The sequence below is a fragment of the Theileria equi genome, chromosome 3 (assembly GCF_000342415.1).
Source record: "Theileria equi strain WA chromosome 3, complete sequence".
Taxonomy (NCBI): domain Eukaryota; phylum Apicomplexa; class Aconoidasida; order Piroplasmida; family Theileriidae; genus Theileria; species Theileria equi.
This window is the reverse complement of record NC_021367.1, coordinates 2244474-2261375: the sequence shown is the minus strand read 5'-3', so window position 1 is coordinate 2261375 and position 16902 is coordinate 2244474. Positions and strand designations below refer to the sequence as shown.

At 31.8% G+C, this 16902-nt stretch overlaps 6 protein-coding genes across 6 annotated transcripts, besides 2 other annotated features; 5 read left to right on the top strand and 1 right to left on the bottom strand.

The window, feature by feature from the left end:
- Nucleotides 1-14: 14 nt before the first annotated feature.
- BEWA_011330 (Sec7 domain-containing protein) lies at nt 15-5732 on the bottom strand (the record flags this gene model as incomplete). Its single annotated transcript, XM_004831324.1, has 3 exons — nt 15-317; nt 358-454; nt 490-5732. 3 exons carry the CDS (start codon nt 5730-5732, stop codon nt 15-17), a joined length of 5643 nt encoding a protein of 1880 aa, XP_004831381.1.
- Nucleotides 2944-2973: a sequence feature (AT_rich).
- Nucleotides 5733-5977: 245 nt separating the features above from the next.
- Nucleotides 5978-6005: a sequence feature (AT_rich).
- Nucleotides 6006-6233: 228 nt separating this feature from the next.
- Nucleotides 6234-7082, top strand: BEWA_011320 (hypothetical protein; the record flags this gene model as incomplete). The annotated part of the gene is made up of 3 exons (XM_004831323.1): nt 6234-6640; nt 6676-6818; nt 6853-7082. The coding sequence occupies 3 exons, from the start codon at nt 6234-6236 to the stop codon at nt 7080-7082; spliced, it is 780 nt and encodes a 259-aa protein (XP_004831380.1).
- Nucleotides 7083-7473: 391 nt separating this feature from the next.
- BEWA_011310 (hypothetical protein) lies at nt 7474-8745 on the top strand (the record flags this gene model as incomplete). Its single annotated transcript, XM_004831322.1, has 7 exons — nt 7474-7856; nt 7897-8019; nt 8057-8094; nt 8130-8241; nt 8274-8396; nt 8430-8498; nt 8532-8745. The coding sequence occupies 7 exons, from the start codon at nt 7474-7476 to the stop codon at nt 8743-8745; spliced, it is 1062 nt and encodes a 353-aa protein (XP_004831379.1).
- Nucleotides 8746-10344: 1599 nt separating this feature from the next.
- BEWA_011300 (hypothetical protein) lies at nt 10345-12075 on the top strand (the record flags this gene model as incomplete). The annotated part of the gene is made up of 1 exon (XM_004831321.1): nt 10345-12075. One exon carries the CDS (start codon nt 10345-10347, stop codon nt 12073-12075), a length of 1731 nt encoding a protein of 576 aa, XP_004831378.1.
- Nucleotides 12076-12157: 82 nt separating this feature from the next.
- BEWA_011290 (phenylalanyl-tRNA synthetase, putative) lies at nt 12158-14592 on the top strand. Its single transcript, XM_004831320.1, has 13 exons — nt 12158-12294; nt 12330-12438; nt 12472-12601; nt 12639-12926; nt 12960-13106; nt 13144-13220; nt 13268-13324; nt 13360-13517; nt 13554-13915; nt 13948-14049; nt 14082-14217; nt 14278-14400; nt 14436-14592. Exons 1-13 carry the CDS (start codon nt 12237-12239, stop codon nt 14486-14488), a joined length of 1800 nt encoding a protein of 599 aa, XP_004831377.1. The 5' UTR covers nt 12158-12236; the 3' UTR covers nt 14489-14592.
- Nucleotides 14593-14698: 106 nt separating this feature from the next.
- Nucleotides 14699-16654, top strand: BEWA_011280 (hypothetical protein; the record flags this gene model as incomplete). The annotated part of the gene is made up of 1 exon (XM_004831319.1): nt 14699-16654. The coding sequence occupies one exon, from the start codon at nt 14699-14701 to the stop codon at nt 16652-16654; it is 1956 nt and encodes a 651-aa protein (XP_004831376.1).
- Nucleotides 16655-16902: the final 248 nt, after the last annotated feature.

Here is a 16902-nt window from a genome sequence, read left to right as displayed (position 1 = left end):
GCAAACATTTTAGTTTATTTATCATATTCTTTTGATGGGAAAACTACCTTCATGATATCTAGAAACAGATCCTTTAGCAAGTCCGAAACAGATAGTGTGTGTGCTAAAAGCGCTGACAAAACATATTCCCCGGGGCTAACTCCCTCCAGATCAGAAATACCATCGAGTATTCCTAAACAATTCTTTAACTCTGTATCATTATAAAAGTGAGTGATGCATCCTTCTGGAGCCAGCTTAAGTTCTGGAGTTGTAAGTAGAACCAAAATAAAGTTCTTCAGTGTTTCTAGGTATGTATCACGATTTATTCCATTATGAATCTACATAATAACTCTTATTCGTGATATAAAAGTGACTAACCTCTCCATTACTTGGTATGATTACATTTAAAACGTATTGAATAATCACGATGAATTGTTTTAGACAGAATTCGGAACATTTGCCACCATCAGATGACCTAAATATAAATGATATCTCCTTTTAACAACTAACTGAAGTATACATTCCAAATTGCTTCCAACATGTTTACTTATATCTTCATAATTGTGAATTTCTCCGGTTATTAGAATATTTAGTTTAGATAATATTGTGTGGCAGATTAGGTTTGTTGCCGATGCTTTGCGATCAGATATATCTTCCATATCCATGTTAACACACTCCTCTAAATACTTTACAATGATATCAGACATCCATATGTTATCTGACGCATCATTTTCAATGTTTGTATCGCACCCATTTATATCCATAAATGGATTTTCAATATGCCAAAAATTCTTATTCTGTGGTTCAGAATCCATGATTTCTTCCAGGGGTAACGTTATATGTTCTCTTGGTAGAGGGTATTGGAACTTTGATGTTAACATTGGTGCTAATATATAATCAAATATCCGTACTATTTGTGTAATTTCTGTACATTTCGTGGCTGGGTAGGATTCCTGCAGTAACAACTTATTCATACCCCTAATCGATTCATTTGATACTTCAATTGGTCCAACAGAAAATATTATTGAAAGGCAATGTAACGATAATAACCAAAGATATTCTATATTGGTACTATTATCATTAGTAAATGATTTAAATTCTATAAGTAATTGGATTGCGATTAAATTTTCACTCCAATCAGACGCTTTAGTGGGTCTTCCATTTTTACTATCAATTAGTGGTTTTGAGAATAGTGCCATCGACAAAAGCGTTTGAGCAGCTGTCCTTGCGATATAAGACGAATCTAGATCAACTAAACATTTGCTTCCTCTCAACAAGAGTGTTATTATGGAACCATTTGAGCAATGTAGATCATTCCTTTTTTGTCCTCTAGAATGAGTTGAAGCTATTTCATAAGAATTATAAAATGGTAAATGAGGATTTACTATGCGTTGTAAAGCACACAAAATAAGATTAACAAGATAATCATCATACAATATGTCTTGATTTCCCGCAAGATTGTATAATACCTTAGCCAATGCATCAAAATGCCTACTTAAAACTTTATTTTCAAAGTGAATAATTAAATGGAGTAACCACGCACACATTGTGTGGTATATATCAAAAACGGTAGTTACATAAGTATGTTTATTCATGTTTTCAACACTCAGAGATTCTGAATCTTTCTCGTCGGGACTCTCCCTGGAAGAATCAACATTCATACTAGAATTTTCTGAAAACCACAGTATTAACCTTAGCAAAGTAGTGCAAATATGAGAATATAATACGGAATTTGTTTTTTCCAATGTTTTTGAAGATTGCTCCAAATTTAATGGACCATGTGTTTCGCTTGTTTCAATAACGCCATATTCACAATCTTCTAGACCGAACGTTTTAAGAATATATTTTAAACTGGGTAGATGCGGAATTGCAGTATCGATTATGAAAATTTTACAAAGGATATCAAAACACCTTATTGTATATGCCAGTACTATTTTCTGCTTTTTCAATACATCTTCATTTCCTCCTTGATTTATGTCTTTATAATCCTTGAGAACGAACGTTATAATTCTAGCAAAAATTCCTAGATTGAATATAGAAGCGATTTTATCTCTAAATGCATTTAGTACCACTTGGGACGGATCCAATATTGAACCTACATTTAGCGGTGTAACATCCATTTTCACAGTCCCCAATTTAGGCATATGAGTTTTCTCTTGTGATGTAGTATCATTTTCATTTATTACTGTTTCAGAATCATCACTTATGTTTGGTTTGAAAATACCCAATATTATAACCTTTAAGCAATACAAAAAGCTAGGATACGATGAAAGAGATACCGCACCCATGAATAAATCGTCTAACTTGTAGATATTTAAAAATGCCAAACGCATATTCATGTATGAAAGGACCTGAGGCAATAATTCCTCTTTATCTACATCATTTCCTAAAGCCTTAGTAACCTCATTTATGGCATCCTCATCCTCAGTGGAATATATTGGACTAAACTTATTTCTTAATAAATACGCATCAAAAAAACGATTCTCTAGGATATCTTTAGTCGCTGACTGAACATCGAACAAAAATAAAAGTGAGTGATGATCTTCCATATCTAATTCTTCATTATCCAAATATTTGTCACATGTCAATGCGGATTGGTTATTCAGATCATTAGTGTTTGAATTTGTTCTGTTGAATGGTATGAAATTCGTCCATCCACCTAACCATCCAACATTTTTCTTTAAATCTGTATTTCTTTTGAATCTAATACTAGGAGCAATAAGACTATCATTCAATGGCTCATACATCCCGTAAATTCTGGAATCAAGATCAAACGCTGCAAAAGACATTGGAAGAAGGTTTAGACAATATAGTCTCAAAACTATGTCCATTGTCTTTGACCACGATTCAAAATCGAAAAAATCCGATGCAACAGCCAATACATTGAAAATAAATGCAATCGATATTTGACACCTATACGTCAAAGAATATGTTACATTAATACTTGTTAACTGAAATATTGTGTTAATTAAATCATATTTTTTAAATTTTAAACCAAGTCGTATTAATAACCAAAATATCCTTATGGGTTGCTTCAATTCGTTGACAGATTTTGCATTCAAAAATAGTTCATTTACAAACTTGACTAAATTGTTGTGACAAAATATTTTAAGCAAGTGTTCCTTTATAAAAAATGAATCAGATGAAACATCTGTTATATATTTACCGAGGATTTTTTGACGTTCCAAAACATGGTCCACCCAAAAATGTTGATCGTAGGAAGAAATATCTGTCAATTCAATGTTTTGATGCAATTTGATTTCATGGTTTTTTATGGACAAATATATATCTTCCAAAAATTCAAAGGGAAGATTCTTTCCACCATTTATTCCTTTATTGTTTCGAATAAAATCTTCTAGTTTCATCTTATTTTTAATTTGTTGATTGTGCAAGTCTGTATTGAGCATTATGATGGAGTAAGCTAGAACAAAAATAACATCGGAATTCTCTAACGATACAAAACCCGTTTTTATTTCTGAACTATGTATTATATGCGTTTCTTTAACATCATTATCTGCCTCTAAATTTACTTCATTAACCACCATATCAGATTTTAAATTATTAATTTCATTTAGCGATTCACAGATTTTAGTAAACCTTTCTCTAGTTATTAGTGGTACCAGATCTTTTGATATTAGGTACTTTTGAAAAACGAAATTTATATCACCAATAGTATCGGGAGTATATTCTACAGGAGCTGCATTGGTATTAGGTTGTGAATATACCAATTCCCAGTAATGTTTCTCTAGGATTATCCATCTAGGTGAATCTTTTTCTTCAGATGAACAATCGACCTTTTTTATTGGCTGTGATTCAAAATATACCTTCGCAAATGTTTCAATAATACGTTCTATTTGTTGAGATTCACCGGGAAGTCTGAAAGAGGAAAGAAAGTACCTGATGGCCATTACGACAGGTAATCCAGAAAAGCAATGTAAACCTGCAAAATTATTAAGAACACTTCTGATGAATTCAGGATTCTTATGCGTTCCCAAGTATTCGCCAACTCTTTTTAGATCAAGGTCAGGTGTATACTTTATGAATATAGCTATATCATTCGAGTTTTCAACATTGTTAATAAGATTTAGTTCCTTAATAGATGATATCCATTCACTTTCCGCATAGGATCTATTGAATATGTTTGCTGCATTTGATAACTCATCTTTCCACTTCTTCTGTTCAATAATTTCAGAATTAAGTTTAGAATTCCTATTCTCAGAATCTTCCATATCATTACTCGTAAGGAACTTCAAAATCTTTTTAATTCCATAAGCCCCCATGATTTCATAATTCCAGGATATACCTTCGATATTATGAGATGATAATCTGTGTTGCGGGCTAGTCACAAATTTTTTCTTATTAGAGCCCTTCCCTATATTTCTCTTTGTTCTTTGTTGATTATTTGTATTTGTTAAATTATCGTCATCGAATGAAGTTAAACATGAAATTAATGTTTTTATTAACAGATCAAATATGTTAGAGCATCTGATATCGCAATCATAATTTAGATAAATTTCCACCAGCAACTCTGGATGCTTGCATAGGTCTAAAATAAATTCCATATTCATATCTACTATTTCTGGTTTTATTAAGCATCTGGAAGATGAAATAAAATTCGTGATTGTTCCCAATAAATGAGTGATAAATATTTCAATTTGACTCTTTATATAAGACCTAAAATTTACAAATAGATTCCAAAATACTCTTAAAACGAGTGAATATATTCCTATGGAATCATTAAAAAGAAGGCGATATATTGAATGGGTAATGTGCGTCTGTATTACTGGAGTAATATCCAAAATATCTTCAAGATTTAAAAGGTTGAATTCAAGGGAATAATTCAATGTAACCAATCCTATTTTACAAATATCATCATGAAACTCATTAGAAAAATTTTGATAAGTAACTGCATTCTGTATAATTGGGAGCATAGTTGAACGAAACTCCGTTAAAACTTGTTTGTCAGCTAGGGACAAATATGAATCCTCTATAGACAGAGTGAATGTGTTTGTATTCGTCATAGACATTATAAGTAGAGAAATAAATAGATATATTGCAGTCCTTTTTGAAGAAAGATTCTTAAAAACGTCTGGTTCATCCGTTTTTTCATTATTTAGGGAAGCCAACAATATCTCTACAATTTTTTGGTGAAAGAACTTGCGAACTATAGAATTACGATTTCTAATGGTTATTAAAACAATAAACAGATTAATCATTCGCGTAATATTGTTGGCATTAATAAAGATTCCCAATTTAGAAAGTAATAAAAATTCTAAACAAGATAGTAATTTTATAATCAAAAAATCTTCTTTTTGTTCCACTACCTTGGAAAAGAGCGATAAAATCGAATCAAATATAGTATTCAATAACTCATGGGATACTTCCGGATTAAAACAGAGTAAATCATATTTTGATAAATTAGACAAAGTTTCCAGAGTAGCAATCACTATATTGGCGTTTTTTCCATCATATCCTTCAAGTATTTCCAAAAATGGACGTATATATTCCAATTCAAGAAAATTATCTGAATGTGTAGAAATATTCGAGATTAGAGTCCTAAATTTTCTTATCAGATTAATTTCATTAGACTTATAACTTGAAGTATCAGATCCTAATATAGGAACTAAATTTGATGTCGAAGAGTAACTGGGAGTACTTTGCATTCGTGATCTCAAAATTGACAAGATGTTATAAGCTTCAAGTCTAATAATCTCCAGGGAACGTGTCCTACTTTTAGGACAGTCACATCCCATTTTTTCTGATTTGTGATAATCTTTAGTACGCATTGCGGAAAATAAGATTTATTTATAAAGATTTACATTAAAACTATGAAACACACATAAAGAATCTATTGATTTCGTCGATATCCATTCTGACAACTAAATAATAGAATAGATGTAAACTTTATGAATTATTTAGAACACAATCATTCACTTATTGTTAGACTAACGTTTGAAAAACGGTTGTGTTTTCGGGCTATCGTCACCACACCTCTGTCTTTTAATTTAAGATAATTTTTATAAAAACAGAAATCTTTTATCGTATATAGGTTATGATTATATCCTAAATAATAAAGCTGTGAGTGTAGTAATAAAGGAATCACACATTTACACACCTCTACTTAATCATTACATTCTTCATTATACAGTGTTAATTAATAGTACCATTATAAACATTTTATTAAGATGTGAGGAGATTTAATTATTTATCAAATGGTATAATTGAGTTAAACGTCGGAAATTCAATGTCTAAACATGCACGGTAAAAAAAGGAACGATTTTTACAAAACATCTGACGAGCGGGAACATTTCAAGAAAAAACTTGAAGCTGGCTATAAGTTACTTGATTCATTTGTTGATCATATATCCACAGTTGATAGTTATGATTTTATACATGAATGCCGAGATGACTCTCGAACCCCTGATGATCATAAAATGTTTGAATTGTCATTAGGAATAATAGAGTTCATGCCAGAGTTTCCTCCATCATGGGATTATCGCAAAAAATATATCCTCAAAATGCTCAGTGAAAATGCCACAAAATCACTAGTACATTTACTTGATGAAAGAGAATATAATCAAACAATTTTAAAGAAGACGCCAAAATCTTATGCTTTATGGCATCACAGATTGTGGATAATTACACTTTTATTTAGTATCAGGTATTTTATTCACAGAACTATAGATACTTCCCTAGAACTAACGATCTATATGATATCTTGATGGAAGAAATAACATTATGTTTTAAGCTATTTAAATTTGATGGGCGGAATTTTCATTGTTGGAGCTATTTCAACTTTATATTTCATTATCTAATGAAATTAGATGTTTCTAAAACGTGTAGGTTGAATATTTTAGTTATGCTATGGTATAGGTAAAAATGACATACAATTAATGGTATCCAAGAATTTGGCCGATTTGATAAATTCTAATTTTTCTAATTATTCAGCATGGTATCACAATTCCAACTTAAGTATTTCTTTGGAGTCACCACATAACCATTTGGAACTTATAACGCAGGCTATCTATACAGATCCACACGATCAGTGTCTCTGGAATTATTACCATTGGCTATTATTTGAGCGGGGTTCTTTAAAATATTAGTACGTTCGTCCAGATCCCCTTATTTTATTTCAGTGTAATTTCTGCAATTTTTTCAATGAACCCACCGTCTTTCATTATTTATTTTAATGAAAGAGTTAGGCTATCAACTAACCAGTGTTATATCTACGCGGATAATGAATTAGGTTGCATTATTAAATATCGTTTAATCTTATTATAGGTAATTCAGAAATTGTTAAAGGATACTGGGTCCAAATAGAATCCAATTCAATAATGCATGAGAAGTTTGTACTTTTAGCTTAACCATATTTTTAGATTATCTTCTTTCAATTTGCCTAGTTATGCTTGGAAGTTCGAGTTATCTGAAGAAAATCCTATAAAAATGTACATTTCATTTTAATCAATTATAGCTAAATACAGCAACAACATAAAAATGGAATTGACCTATGTAGACGTGGATAATTCTGAATTATTTTATTCTCATTTACTGGGTAACAAATTTTTCAGTGTTGGAACTCAATGGATAAATTTAGAAAGAGAGTGTTCTGAGCAAATAAAGATCATCTATAAGTTTTGTAATGTTAAAAATGGAAATTTGGAAGTTGATCTAGATTCTATGGAAATAATGCACCTTGATGATTCTGGTAGCTGGGTTCCAGCTTCGAATATTTATGGCAAACCAGTATATCTGGAGAGTACAGAACAAATTAGCTCAATAGGGAAATTTATTAACATAGAAATTCTAGAAAATCAGCTTAAGATGTTAAATGAGCTCATGTCACTCGATCCAGAATGTAAATACCTCATTCTTTCCAGGTAGGTAACTTTCTAAAATACAAAATATACCATATTTAAGAATAAAGATATTAGCATTTATGGGTGAAAAAATAGATTATAATGATCTATACACGAAAATCTCGCAAATTGACTCATTTAGAAAATCATATTACGATGATATGAATTCCCAATTAAAAATAAGGTTTGTGTTTCCATGTGAATTATAAATGGACCTTTAGACCAATACTCAAAAGGGCTATATCTGAGAATGTTAATAGTAAGATTCAATTCTTATTTACATAAAAATCATAGGTCCAGCAGTAGATTTAAGTTATATGTCTATTCACACGATTAAATATCGAACTATTACACCGTACTTTCATATACACTCTCTAAATCTCAAAGGTAATAACGTTTCTAACAAGTTAGTTTCAAATTAAACATATAACCTATTAGAACTCTTTTTGAATCTGGGATTCCATTGCTCATATTCATAGAACATTTGGATCTATCTCAGAATAAGATAGAGAATTTATCAGATATTATTGCTGCTTTTAAGCACATAAATTGTATTAAAAGGTAAATTATTGGATTCAAGTATAACATTGATAGGTTGGATTTATCAAAAAATCCGATTACTCCCATAAGGGATGACACAATCTTGGGGATTCGAAACATAGAGTAAGAATACTATGAAATATCATAATGCACCAGGGAAATTGACATATCACAAACACCCTTTGCCGAAAATATACTTTCTATATTTTGTAAAAATAATTTTAATTCAGAAAAACTCCCAAATTTTGGAAACTTTATTGTAAACTGCGAGTTGAAAGAGGGCTATGTTATCACAGGTTCTACTGATTGCAATAGTTTTACCAAACTTTCGGACCAGTACATCATAACGTTATCCAATAAAGGATTCTAAACTTAATAGATGCATTTCCATTAGTTATATTTTACTCAAGATCGATTTCGCAACAAATAAGTTATCCATAAACAGTATCAAGTAGTGGTTTATAATTTTATGTGAAAATCCTTGACAACTGCAATCATAGGAGTGCAACGAGTAGGAAGTATAAAGTCCTTAGGAGATTGTCATGAGGTCTGATGCTATACAAATATAAACATTAAAGATATAATAAATGGACTCAGTTATTAGAACAAAACTATTAAATGTGTCAATATAAAAATAATGAGGATTTAATGTGATTCTTAACTCTGTAAGATGGACCAATTCTCCACACTAGTGTCAGGTGTGTAATAATATCAGGAAATAGACATGTATGATGATATCTAATGGTTTAGTGATATAATTCCTACATTATAAACAACATATAAAACAATCTACTATTATATTTCTACGGAATTCTTCTGAGACGTTATTTCTGACAATGTTATAGGGGGAATGGTAAATTTGGGGTGTAAGGCACAAATCCGATGTCTGCATTCGTCGTAGGCGGAATGCTCCTAGGATCCTTGTATGTGTATAAATTTCATGTTTAACTCCCAATTATCATTTATAACATGTTTGTATGTGATGTTTTCTGATAATTTTGTTTATAGGGTGACTGAAACAACCTGACTCTTATTAAATCATGATACCATGTACACATTATTAAATCAACGCGTTGTTGAAATATATATAAGTATTTTGGGGGTGAAAATGAAATGAGGTGTGGAAAAGTTTTGTTTTTTCTAATTTACACCTACATGTAGAAGTACCGAAGATTTACACATCTACTCATATAACTGAATAATACTCTTCTAACTATTGAATCTTTTTTATAGATAATTTTGACCTCATTTTTATCATTTGTTGTTTTTGTCTACCCTGTCTTCCAATCGTTTTTAAGGAACTTGAGATTTTTCATAAATTTGTACTTTTTTCACTTCCACTGATCGGTATATTCCAATTCAATCCCTTTACGGGAATAGTTCAACACACAAATATATTCTCAATTTGTCTTCAGCAATAGTCGAAGTAAATATTGGACTTTGTGCTTGTAGCACCTATTATCCTACCTGTACTAAATTACAGCCTAAATGGATTAACTTATTGGTGAAATTGCTATATTAGGACATAATTATTTGCCATACAAAAGATTTAAACTTGTTTCTCTACACTTGTATCAACCATTTTAATACTTAATTTCCGAATTAATGGAAAAATTTTGGAAGCAATAGAATTAGTATTTGAATCACACATTGTTATAACAAATATTTTATAAGTATAGAATTTTGGTATATTTGCGGGGCAATTTTCTTGCTATATTCAAATTTTAAAAAAAGATAACCACTTCTATTAGTGTGACCGATTGGAATATTTTACTGTAGTACTATACAATTTTCAATATTATCGTAATATTGACTTTATATTCTCTAATAATACTATTGGTATTTCTATTCCTGGGAAATTATTAAAGGTATTCCTAGAATATGTATCTCATGTTAATTTAACAGCACATGCTAAAGATATATATTTTAGGCAGTTGTTGTTATTCATAAAAGTTTTCTATTCAATATAATGACCAAAACTCCCTTAGCAGTTGAAAGTATTCGTGAAATAGAAATTCCCTTAATTGAAACTTTAAATGACGAATTTTGTTCAAATTCTGCAATGTTATCTGTAAACATGCAAAAAACTGCTACTATAGTTGATGATTGCTATGATTCACTCAGCAATCTTGATTCTGAAAATTTCACACCATTTTCTAAAATTAATGAATTTAAAGTATATGGCGGATATACCCTAGAAGACTTGGATACGAACGTCGATACTACTTCCATCCCAGAATCAGAAGTAGTTTCTGAGTATTTTGATATTTACAGCACTAATGAATCATTGGATAAAATTTATTCCCTCGATTCTATCTCACAAAAATGGGATTTTGACTACTCACCGAATATTTCTGATCAAACAACAAAATCAGATGACACTACCATCGTGGAAAGTTTTAACAACGAACTTTCTAATGTAGAGCAGGATTTAACCCCTTTCTGTGAAGATGAATTCAGATATGTAACATGTAGGTGGAAGAGTATTTATAAATCTTCTAGTAACACCTATGACATTGAATCACAATCAAAAAACGAATGCGTTGAATGTAGTGAAAATATTAATCTAAGGAATAAGAGGAAATACAGTAATATTGGTTTGTATAATGGTATATCCTCTGAAAAAAAAACTCATCTACTTCAAACTTCAAATGATTCAAAAGGTAGTAAGCAGCTCATTTTAGAAAACAATGCTCTAATAACTCTCAGTGTGCCTATATTGGAAAATTCCTTCCATTTCATACCAACACTGTCTCATAAATGTGCAAAGCTTGTATCACAACACCCAATTAATACAAATTACTGTGTTTATGTCGGGGCTGACTATAATAAACTCGTCTGTAGCTGTGATATGGGTCATCACAAAGGTTCTAATTCACACTCTACAAGCTGTAAGGTTGTAGTCGGTGGTATAGAATTGTCCACAGAATCGTGGCCAGTTTCAAGGGCTTCAAAACTTTATCTATCGGTAAATAATTGGGATCGGCGCTTAAACAAGTATCATAAGTCTGCAGGAAACATAGTAAAGGATAATTTTAACGGACATAACTCGAAGGATAACTTTTGTCTTCTCTACAAACATAAGCATGATGATGTAAAGATTCAACAACGAATAGAACCCTGCCCTTGTACCTCTCCTGACGGTGAGCCAATGTCTATATGTGATATACACATTGACAAGTATAAAGATGAACTACTTAAAATTGGAAATATTCTAATTTCAGAAATAACAGGTATAAAGATGAAAGATGAACCGAAAATTAATCAGGAAAAGGAAATTTTCTCCGAAACACCAAAAAAAACACCAACAGAAGGTCATAAGGACACAGGGAAAAGACGTAGGCTATATAAACAAAAATCCCTCGTAAATTTATCGGAAACAACCAAATTCGTTTCAGACAACGACGTAGAAAGCAAGACTTTTGATGTACAATCAAGCAATGGATCTGAATCTGGCAACGATGTCCCAGATCACAGACTGCGCACCTGCAAACACGAGTTGAATAATAATAATAATGAAAAGGTTAGTGGAGTATGGTATGATACAAATCGCCATTTGTGGCGTGTGGTATATATGAAGGGGAATAAGAGGAAAACACAGGGATTCAGCACTCTTAAACTTGGTTATGAAGAAGCCAGAAGAAAGGCTATTCAATTACGGCACGAAATGGTTGCACTTTACCAAAATGACAAATTTTGACTGTTGGGAATTCCATAAAATAAGTTTTGAACTACTCGTATCATTTCGTGTGCAGACACGACATTCCAATGAATTGATCACTATACACAATAGTAAATATTCCAATCTATATATTTATATATTGCTTATTGTAAAATACCTTCTTTTGGAGACATTGAAGGATGCCTACCATTTCCGTGCTAAAGTCAGAATTTTACAAACAGCTTGGAACGAATCTCTGTATGTTTCTCTAGTATTTAATCAATTTCTTATAGCAACAGAGGAATTAGAGTCCCTTTGCTTTGAGTTTGGTATAGAATATGATGGAATAGAAATCAACGAAACTGGATCTGAGTTTTTGAAGATTGAAGTACCTGCCAACAGGTTGGAATTTAATATATTCTGTTAAATATATAGGTATGATCTTTTGTGCATGGAAGGTTTGGTTTCCGCGTTATTAACCTACAAATGGAATTCAAAGGCCCCAAACTACAGACTCGTCCCCTCTACGCCTAATCCATATGCCAAAATAACCGTAGGAAAAGAGGTTTGACCTATAATTTAATCACTCTACATATATTTAGTGTGCATCTCTGCGGCCCTTTATTTTTTCTGCAATACTTCGGGATGTTAAGCTGAACAATGAAAATTATAAGAGTTTAATCGACTTACAAGAAAAGCTGCATCATAACATATGTAGAAAACGTACAATAGCTGCGATTGGTACACACGATTTGGATTCCGTAAGGCCACCTTTCACATATACCCTTGAACGACCAGAAGACATTGTGTTTTCACCTTTGACAGATGGAACAAAGGAGTATAATGCATATGAATTACTAAAAACGTATGAATCGCATCCTCAACTTAAGGTTAGATTAATAGAGACCGTATAATTAATTTAGACATACGTCAAGATTCTAGAAAATTCTGAACTTTATCCAGTTGTAAGAGATGCAGATGGTAATGTATGTTCTCTACCACCAATTATAAATTCGTTTAAATCGAGAATTACCTTGGAAACTCGCAATATATTTATCGAAGTTACAGCTGTTGGTGCTTTCATTCTATATTACAAATACTAATCAGGTTGATAAAATCAAGGGTAATATTGTATTGAACCAGGTAGTTTCAGCGTTTTCACAATATTGTTCCGACAAATTTACGTAAGTGGATCATAATCCAATTTTAGTGGATCATAAATGACCTTTAGAATTGAACCTGTTCTAATACAATACGATGATCATGTGGTCACTCCCAATATCACACCGTTAGTTGGTATTTCTGATATACAAATTTATGTAGGAGATCTTTAAGAGCTTCTACTACCTATCTTTCCACGCTTACGGGTATCAAAGATTTGACACCTGAATTCACGTGTTCACTTTTGGAAAAAATGATGATTTCCGCTATGGTAGTAAATGATGACACTATAGAAGCGCACATTCCAATAACTCGATCCGGTTAGAATATGTGCACTTAAATATATGCCATTATAGATATACAACATGCGTGTGATATTGGGGAAGATATTGCAATATCTTATGGATATAAAAATATTGAGAGAAAAACATTTAATATGGGATCACTTCTTGAAAAAACAATTCTGGCAAAAAATGTTCGTAGGTTGTTTGCATCTTGTTCATATAAAGAGACCCTTATGCCAATTTTGGATTCATTTAAATCTGGATATGAAAGCATGAATTGGAAAATTCCGCTAGATATAGAAATAAATTCACCTGTTGTAATAAAAAACTCACAAGTCGCTGAACAAGAAATTTTAAGAACAACATTAATTCCTGGGTTGTTAAAGACTATATTTAACAAAAAGGCATCACTTTTACCCATTAGGATTTTTGAAGTATGTTTTTCTTATAACAAAAAATTTTTTAGATTGGTGATGTTGTATGGAGGAAAAATGATTCAGAATGTGGAGCCATAAACAACCTTAAATGCGCTGGTGCATATGCGAATATCTCAACAGCTGGATTGGAGGTTATTCAATTATTAATAAAAAATCTATTTAGGAGATACAAGGAACATCTGAGCTATTGTTGAATTCATTAGGATTCGTCAGTGAATACCAAATTTGGGAGTACGATTTAAATAAAAAGACATTGCCAGAATCCTGGAAGCACAAATATAAACTAGTAGAAACTGAAGGTGAGTTATATGCTCTAAAATCTTCAGAACAAAAGATTTCAATAAAATAAAAACGTATAGACCCAGCGTTCTTGTCCGGACGTGTTGTCAATATTACTATGACTACAACGCCTTTTGTCACTATAGGAGTTATTGGCATTATACACCCAACTGTCCTGCGTAATTTCAACATTTCCATGCCAGGTATGTGATAACTCTATATCTAATACAATTTTCAGTATCTTTATTTGAATTAGACTTAGCATTAATACAAAAAATAACAAAATCCTAACGATTTTGTCTTCGTGGCTATTGTACCGCACAATTGTTTGCTTTCCGGATATAATTTGCCGCAAGAACCTTTCACCGAGTAAATGATAATTTATTTCCATGAAATGCTAGTTGTTTTATAATGTAAAGTGTATGTGTGCGACAATAAATTGATTCGTCGTGTGTAGCCCTTATAACGTATGATGTTAGCGGATGGACATATTTACAAGCCATGCGTAACAGAAATTATAATATAAACATTTTTAATGAAACGACATTTACGCTTCATCGTTCTTACCAGAGATTAAAACATGGAAAATGGCTAACATGGCTTCCGGAGAAAATTTCTCCAGGAACGAATGTGACGATACAGTTCTCTTCAAACCATTCCATACATTCGTATTCACTCTATCTAAGTTACGGGGTAGTCCTTGGAAATGTTAAATATATATTGGAAATAAAATCAAGTAAAACATCTAATGGCTATAAATTCGTTTCAGAATTTAACCCTTGCGAAAAACCGGAATATGAAAAAAATGACAATCCACTCACGTATTCAGATTATACTACGAGTAATAACAGTATTTGTAAGGTCTACAAGGAAATTCTAGAGGTTTCAAAATCATCTCCAATAGACCAGACAACCGTTTGCACCTATATTGTACGCATTCAGGAAAGTAAAGAGGGTGCAAAGATTATAAACGATTGTCGTGATAGGTTGAGGAATATAGTTCTGAAGAATGGGAATCCCTTCGACGGAAAAGAGATTATTACAAATTATTCACAATATATAGGTGATCAACCATATGATTCTTCACTGGATTTTTCATGGGAATATAGGACTTCAGACTGGATTGACATATTAAGAAAGTCACATCGCTCCATTTTAATAAGAATCGTCAATTTAACCAGTAAGCATATGAAATTAATTTTACCTTCAAATGATTTTACAAATAATCCCTTGACAGGAGAAGGTATTTGGGTTGAATATCCAAATGAGGAGATTCCAAGTTTATGTGGTACTAGTTTTGGATGTAAATGTAATGGATTCTTTGGGGAAATATCTGGAAAATGTACATATACAGTTCTAGGTGAATCTGGCACTTTTGAATTTAGTTGGGAACAGTCATCTGTAGGATCTTTACATCTAAATGCAGCTCATAGTTCCAATTCATATACGATTGTTAAGCATGTAGAATCACTAAACGAGGCGGTTGCCATGATTCACATAATGGATCTATCACATCCACCTCTAAAAATTTTGGTAGCTAGAGCTTTATCCCCAGTCTACGTAAAACATATTGATATTAAAGCATTACCAAGGGACCGGATGGGGGAGGTTATATTTGATCTTAAATCATCCAAGAAAAATATCTCAACGGATTCCCATTCCGATGAGACAAAAAATCTGGTGATAACGGACTTTTTGGTAAAATACTACATTAATTCATTAGATCCTGACAATAGAAAGGAAAATTACGATTTTCTTATTAAATCTCCCAGAACGTTTTTTGATCACATCCATTCCAAAAACACAAATTCTCCCATAAATAAAATAACATCCGACTATTTTATATATCTGGAGTGGATTATAGGGCATGAAAGGTTTTACAAAGTTTATAATCCAAATGAAAAGATGTGCCTAGATTCGTCCATGGTTGGAGGTATTCCGGACAAGCAAGTCATTATGAATTCTCATTTAATAAATATTACATTTAATGAGGCAGAAATTCTTACAAAAGTAAAACAAATTGAAAGTAAAGGTATTTTAAATCATAACCCTCTAATAAATCTTTCAAACACCTCCCTGATAACAAATGAATTTGGTGGATCAAATTCTCCAAAAGTACGCCCATTTCTACGAAATTTGAGTCAATCAGAATTGTTGGAGGTTGTTCTAATGATATTTAATTCATTTTGCGACGGTTTTCAACCATTTATTGAAAAAAAGATGGTCAAAAAGTTTGGGGTTGATTGGTTAAAAATATGCAAAATACCACACGGGCATATCTGGAGGAACGATGATTCTGTTCGCATTGATATAGAAGGGTTAATATATATAGTTACTGCGTACTGGATGGAACTTTTTGATGAGATTTTTGGTGAATCCACTATTTTACACACTATTCAGGTCATTCTTCAATTTAATAATAACACACATTTAGACTGCTGCAATTTACTGGGCTAATCAGGAAATACATCGATTCGACTCTAAATATGGTAATGTCCAAATTGTAACTAACATTCTGAAATATTCTGTAGTTTGGGATATATTGGACGCAGCTTACATTCTATTAAGGGTAAATACAAATTTATCTAACATCAAAACTTTATAGAAGCTAAACGCTGAAGAACCCGTAAAAAATATTGATTTCATAACACACAAGCTCATCGAGTCTTGAGCCGCATAATCTAAGTTGTATTATTAGTAGATAT

Coding starts and splice junctions, on each gene's coding strand:
- BEWA_011290 (XM_004831320.1), top strand. CDS start 12,237: ATGCCTACCATTTCCGTGCTAAAGTCAGAATTTTACAAACAGCTTGGA. Junction 14,050..14,081: donor TCTCAACAGCTGGATTGGAG/GTTATTCAATTA, acceptor AAATCTATTTAG/GAGATACAAGGAACATCTGA. Junction 14,401..14,435: donor TTTCAACATTTCCATGCCAG/GTATGTGATAAC, acceptor TACAATTTTCAG/TATCTTTATTTGAATTAGAC.